The sequence below is a fragment of the Scylla paramamosain genome, chromosome 7 (genome assembly GCF_035594125.1).
Source record: "Scylla paramamosain isolate STU-SP2022 chromosome 7, ASM3559412v1, whole genome shotgun sequence".
NCBI classification, from domain to species: Eukaryota; Metazoa; Arthropoda; class Malacostraca; order Decapoda; family Portunidae; genus Scylla; species Scylla paramamosain.
The window spans coordinates 10,927,606-10,935,000 of NC_087157.1; the positions used below are offsets into that span (position 1 = coordinate 10,927,606).

General features: G+C 38.1%; 1 protein-coding gene across 1 annotated transcript in view; it reads left to right on the top strand.

Annotated features, from left to right (window-relative positions):
• The first annotated feature begins 4,974 nt into the window (after window positions 1-4,974).
• The window catches only part of LOC135101753 (compound eye opsin BCRH2-like), a 5,193-nt gene continuing 2,772 nt past the window's right edge, over window positions 4,975-7,395 (top strand). The window contains exons 1-2 of the mRNA XM_064006027.1: window positions 4,975-5,125; window positions 6,516-6,726. Of these exons, the coding sequence (XP_063862097.1) occupies window positions 5,088-5,125; window positions 6,516-6,726 (249 nt within the window). The 5' untranslated portion in view covers window positions 4,975-5,087. The remainder of the gene's footprint in view (window positions 5,126-6,515; window positions 6,727-7,395) is intronic.

A 7,395-nucleotide genomic window follows, 5' to 3' on the forward strand; every position in this document is an offset into this window, starting at 1 on the left:
TGGATCAGGTTGTAGGGAAATAGTCAACAGAAAAGGAGATGGAATAAATGGCAGAGGAACTGGCGCATACTGGTACAAAGAGAGAGAGAGAGAGAGAGAGAGAGAGAGAGAGAGAGAGAGAGAGAGAGAGAGAGAGAGAGAGAGAGAGAGAGAGAGAGAGAGAGAGAGAGAGAGAGTAATAAAATGATAAGGAGAAACGAAGAGGCAAGATAGAAGGAAGAAAAAATGAAGGGTGAGTGAAGAAAATATTTACGACAAAAGCCAACAGAAGAAGGAAACTCAAGAAATATATATATATATATATATATATATATATATATATATATATATATATATATATATATATATATATATATATATATATATATATATATATATAAGCAAGCATAAATCAAGGATAAAAAATATAAATAGCTTATCACGGCTCTGAAAACACAGGTGACCAAAAGACCTAAGAACACCACACAGTTCAGTACCTCAATGACACTCATCAATCCTCACACTTTCCTCTCAAGACAAAGAACATATAAACTACTTACAACTCACAACTTTCCTTTCCCGGACACGATAATTATTAACTATTCGCATCGCACACACACACACACACACACACACACACATACACACACACACTAACGACCAATGCCTACTGCTTGATTGTTTTTTTATGGTCGTATTATGGTCGTGGCGTACACCAGAGTAATGATTAATGTCAAGTGGAGATTCTAATCTAGGCACACGGTAGAACACAAATAATTCGAAATGACTGCCAACATACATCATCATCATGTCATCCTCCAGCCACCGCAAACTGTGAGGCAAGCTAACACGAGTGCTTTCCTGAGGGGCTTCCGCAAAGTATGGTATTATTGGAAAAACTCTCACGTGGTATAAAAAATGCATTAAATAAGAAAAAAAATTGTGAACTATTCTGACAGCATAGAAAATTGTTATTTTTTAGGTAAAAAAAAAAAAAAAGCCACCGTTTTGCTTTTGCGTCACTCAGGCTTATACCAAATTGGAAATTACTCAATTGTACATTCATTCTTTTGCTGTTATATATTCTTTCCCCACAACCCCTTACAGCTTTTCTGACATTTATTGTTATATTAAATCATTGTCAAACACTCCTGCGGCACAGAAAATACAAAATTATTTTTTTTATTCTCTCTGTACTCAGTTTGTCTGTGCAAACAATAATAATGTTAATGTTACCAAAGCATGATCAAAGCAGCAAAGCCTGTATTCGGAAACGCTCTGCTCTCTCACCACGACTATTTTAAAAGACCACAGAAATGATAAGCCGGGATCTCAAAAATATTTCTTCTGTTAATCTATCACCAGAACCGTAATAACACTATTAAAGCCGGGTCACTTCAACTAGAGTCTTTTGGAGGTAGTGGTGTGACACAGAAGTGTCTTAGAATATGTTCCTAAAAGTGTTAAGAAAGCGAGGGCTGCAAGATATGAAGATTCCACTTTTCCCTTTCAGTACTAAAGACAATTCCAGGTTTCATAAAATTTGCCAAAGCAGAACGAAGTTACTAGAGCTGCAATATCAGTGGACGAGTAGCTGGAGGTGATTTTTAACGCCTCCATCACCGCAAATAATCTTAAATATAATGAAATTTTGTAATGGCATCGAGAATAAAATTAAACTCTCTCGTGATGCTGAAAGGTTTAAGACTCCTCTAGCACAAGGGAGCAAAATTGGTACCTCTCTCTCTCTCTCTCTCTCTCTCTCTCTCTCTCTCTCTCTCTCTCTCTCTCTGGCCTCTTCTTTTTGCACCAATGATGATCTGAATTCAGGTCACGGTCGTGGTACAGTTTGAAATCCCCTCTGATTCTGCCTCGTGAAAACAACACATACAGATAAGTTTTCAGATCATAACAACACTGGAATTCCACGAACCATGGCCAAGGGTATTGATACTATTACGGCCCTCGTACCCGCCTCGCCAACTACTAATATCTTCAACTGACCATCGGCTTCGAATACCGTCTCGACCACACCGTGGCGGTATCATAAAGACGAAGCTTTAGAAACACGTTTCGACTCGCGTCTTGATCGAGCTGAGCTGATGATTGACTTCTACCTCCCCACCTCATCAGTCTAAAGTCTCACTCGCTTCTCGCAGTTGGAACCATCCTCCCTCCTGCTGCATGGATTCGGGTACATCCTCGTGAGTTAGGAAAGACGTGACGAACACGATCACACACACAACGTACGCTCACACTCTTCATTACGTACACGTCTGAGCTACTTATATTTGTATTGTATTTTGGGTATAATTTTTTTTTCCTTTATTGCTTATTATTTGGTACATGTTCACTTTGTTGCTTATTAATTTGTTACGTTCACTTTGTTCCTTATTAATATGGATATATTTCGTCACTTTTGGTTTCCTTTATTACTCATTAGCTTGGTTTCCTTTATTACTCATTAGTTTGTATATGTTATGTTAACTGTACATACTTGAACCCAAGCGGGATCAATATGTCCTAGATAAGTTGCACGCGCTATGCCCGCTTCAGGTAGTGGATATTTAGTTTAATAATGATTAAGTTTTATTTCATACTCGTTTCTCTACCCTGTGCTACAAGAAAGGGTACAACACACCCCTAGTCAACCAACTTCTACCCGTGCTTGTAACAATACAATTATAAAATCTTGCAGTTTTTATTTTATTTTATTTCATTTTATTTACTCATTTATTTATCTATTTTTTATTTATTTACTTATATATATATATATATATATATATATATATATATATATATATATATATATATATATATATATATATATATATATATATATATATATATATATTTCTTTTAGGGAGAGGTAGAGGAAAATGCAGACTATATTTTTTGTCTTCTAATAGCTGATTCAGCTGCTGCTTTAAGCTTTACTTATCGCTCCTCCATTTCTTCCTCAGATACATTTATTCATTCGTTTATCATCATCATTATTATTATTATCATTAATCTATTCGGTATTACTACTATTTTCAACTTAATATCGTTTGTTCCCTTCTTCGTCTTCCACACCCTGCAGAATGGTGGTATATTACCACGCGGGATTACCACGCGACAAAATTTTCTTTGAACAAAATTTACCCTCAAAGAAAACTACCTCCTCCACCTCTCACCATTTTCTTCGACACTTTACTTCCCTAACTCAACTATTTTGATTTATACAAAGGTGTGTGTGTGTGTGTGTGTGTGTGTGTGTGTGTGTGTGTGTGTGTGTGTGTGTGTGTGTGTGTGTGTGTGTGTGTGTGTGTGTGTGTGTAATAACGTTATTTTTGCCTTACCCTTTCACAGGTACCATTATTCACCTCATCTGTTTAAAGCCATGCAGTGTTTGGCGATAATGAACGGCTACCAGTCATCACCTTCGCAGTGTGTGTGTGTGTGTGTGTGTGTGTGTGTGTGTGTGTGTAGAAAATGCACACATCACATTAACAAACTTATAGATAATGAAAACCTTGATAATATTATATTAGAATGCGCTCTTTGCCAACACAAGAATTGTAAGTAGCCCATTTTCAATACCTTATGGAAAAAAAAAAAAAGGTAAAACATAACTAATATTCGAAAAAGGCGGATAATGAACAATGTAGAAGTGGAATGAACATTATATTATATTCACATTACTTTGGAAAAAGAGAAAAGGAAGATAAAGACATGCGAGTTAGAGAAACAAACATACAAGGTGAGACTAATGTAAAAGAGTTCTCCCCTTCCCTCCCTTTCTACCCCATCACACTCGGAACCAAAACCAACTTGCACTATTTTTATCACTATACAGCCACCATAGTCACCACCGCCACCACCACCATTGCATCACCATCACCAATACTATCAGCACCGATATTTATAAGAGTTTAGCTAGTAAACATAGGTGTCTACAAGCATCACGACTGGAACACCGGCTTCTTAGTCACACCTTGCGGCCATACAAGTGTAGTGCAGCGCGAGGTTCTTCAGCAGGACTGTAAAATATTTGCTGCTGCTTCTCCTTTTTCGTCTACTGCTGATGGTGTTGCTGTTACTTGTTCCTGTTCTTGTCCTACTTATTATCTTTTGTCTTCCTTTTCCTCCTTTACTTTTTCTAGCGCTGTTCTTATTTCTTGTTCTTCGCCTTCTCTTTATTTTACTACTACAACTACTACTACAACTACTACTGCCGTTGCTGCTGTTATTTCTTGTTCTTATTCTTTTCTCTTCCACCTTCTCTTTCTTCTGCTACTATTACTACTATTAATAATAATAATAATAATAATAATAATAATAATATCACTATTACTACTAAAGATACAGAGCTACTAAAGATACAGAGCAAGTACTATTAAAAAAAATGTCGCTCTACAAGCCAAGTTCAATAGAAAAAGAGGTTTTCATCCAGCTGCCTCCACAGTGGCAACAGTGTCAAGCACAGTACATCTCCAGTTGGGCCTGCACTCCGAAACGCTTTGTTCTCTAATGTGTACTATTTTCAAAGATTACTGGGATCATTAGTTTCATGTGTGTTCTTCCCACTGATGGGGCAAGGTCCTTGTTAAGTTATTTTTAGATACCAAATATATAAATAAACACACAGATAGAAAGATAGATACAATAGATTGATATATAAATAGACAGATAGATACATACATACATTCATACATATATAAATACATACATGTATACATACATGCACAGACAGACAGAGCGATAGATAGATGGATAGACAGAAAGACACAGCCAGATAGATAGACAAAAACAGACAGGCAGACATAAAAAAAAAGGTAAGACATAGACAAATTGAGACACAGATAGATACAGACAATCAAAAGCAAATAGACATATAGATAAACAGATACAATAATGAACAGATAAAAGTGCAAACACAGCGAAGTTTAAGATGGTGGGGGCTTCCTCTGCGCAAACGTAATACATTTAGCAAGTTTTCTTCTTCTTCCTCAGGCAGCGGGAGGTATATAAAGCGGGTAAAAGACAGACACGGTACGAAGGAAATTCATTCCGTTTCGTCAGGAGTTCTGGACAGAGGCTGACCTTACGATCACCCTTCCATCACCATGGCTAACTCCACTGGACCACAGATGGCTTTCTACGGGTATAACTCCTCCAACCCCCTCTGCTCCTCTACCAACAGTAGCTTTCCTTTACTTTCTATACCTCCTCCTCCAACTCCTTCACCTCCTCCTGCAGCAGTGTTTCTTGACTCTTGGACAACACACCACCATCACCTCCTTCTCCTCCATCTTCACCTTTTCCTCCTGCTGTATTTCTCTAGTTTTTACATCTCCTTCTCCTACTACTCCTTCACATCCTCCTCCTCCTGCAGCAGTGTTTCTTCAACTCTTGGACACCACCTCCACCTCCTCCTCCTCCTCCTGCTACTCCTTCACGTTCTTCACCTTTCCCTCCTGCAACAGTGTTTCTCTAGTTCTTACACCTCCTCCTCCTTGACTAGTGTTTCTTGACTTCTTCGACACCACCTCCTCCTCCGCCTCACCCCCCTCCTCCTACTCCTTCATCTCCTATAGCAGTGTTTCTTTATTTCCTACAGCTCTTCCTCCTACTATTACTCCTTCTCTTACAGGAGTGTTGCCTTATTTTTTTTTCCTTTGTCTTTTCCTACATATCCTTCTCCTCCTCCTCTCCTCCTACTTCGTTCTACTTATTCTCCTCCTGTAATAGTTCATATATATATAGTTCATATTATTGTGCAACAAAATATTTTAGTGTTCTTTGTCTTACTTCATTCAAGTTACTTTTCGAAACCCATTTATTTCATTTATTGTGTTGATATCTTGCGATGGGAGATTTTTACTCTCTCTCTCTCTCTCTCTCTCTCTCTCTCTCTCTCTCTCTCTCTCTCTCTCTCTCTCTCTCTCTCTCTCTCTCTCTCTCTCATGAACTCTTCCTTTTCTACCTTTTGTTTTTGCTTCTATCCTGTTTTTTTTTTCTTTCTCTTTCTGTGTCCGTTTTCATCTTTCTTATTCTTTTCTATCTCCCTCTTCTTCTCTGTCTGTACATCATCTTCAATCATTCTTGTCTTTTTTCTTCGGCTCTGTCTCTCTTTCCATCGGCTCTGTCTCTCTTTCCATGTATCTCTCTCTTATTATCTATGTCCCTCTTACTCCTTTCTGTCAGTCTGTTCTTCCTACTTGTCTGCATATCTTCTTCAATCAATATTATGCCTTTTTTCGGTCTCTTTTTTTCATCTTTTTTCTTTTCTTTTTATTCATTTATTTATTTATTTATTTTATTTTATTTATTTATTTTTTTTTTTTTTGTTTGTTTCGTATATCTCTCTTACTCCTCTTAGTCTCTCTTCCACCTCTCTGTTTGTAGGCACCATTCCTCCAACAAACACACACACACACACACACACACACACACACACACACACACACACCGTTCCTCTCTCTCATCACGCCAACTATCTTACCATCCCACCTCATCTCACACCCTCACCCTCCACCCTTCTCTCTCCACAGGTCTCGTGACATGTCCTATGGATATCCCGAGGGAGTGAGCATCGTGGACTTAGTAAGGCCTGAAATCAAGCCGTACGTCCACGAACACTGGTACAACTACCCCCCTGTCAACCCCATGTGGCACTACCTCCTTGGTGTCATCTACCTGTTCCTTTGCGTCATCTCCATCATTGGCAACGGCCTTGTGATCTACCTGTTCGCCAAATGCCAGGTAGGCGTGGCTGTGGGGCAAATAGTGACTGGGTGGATATGCATGTTGGGTTGTTGGGCTGTACAGGTTTAGGATAATGAACGGTGAGGATGTAATGTTTGAGTTCAAAGTTTACTTGTCTTCTCGTGTGTTGCTGTTATCATGATGCCAGTAAAACAAAACTGGCCTCTAATTTTACAAAAGGATCTACGAGATTGTATTACATTGCGAAAATCACTACTTTCTTTTTCATTATTCTCTACATTTATCATATTTACCATCAGTACATCAAACGATAATATTGGCCTTTACCTATATTATACAGTATTGTAAACTTGAACTCTTTGACAGTACCGCATTAAAATGTCTAATATTTGCTACTATTGTACACTAGAGATATGAATTTCCTTACCTTATTTCAACTCAGATTCCTTTATTTCAACTCACATTCAGCTCAATCAAGAGTTACACTTTTATCACGTTCCCTTTGCTCTATGACGCCTGCTTACTAATATCTGACAAGCAATGTTAACTTGATATCACGGGCTCAGGCAAATAAGATGTAATAATAATGTTAGATATACGACACGATATTCCAATTATCTCAAGGCACACATTACGGGAGAAGAGTTGAGATCAGTAATGGAAGGGTTAGGGTTAGGCTGAGCTTGAGCTTGGAGATGTGAATGA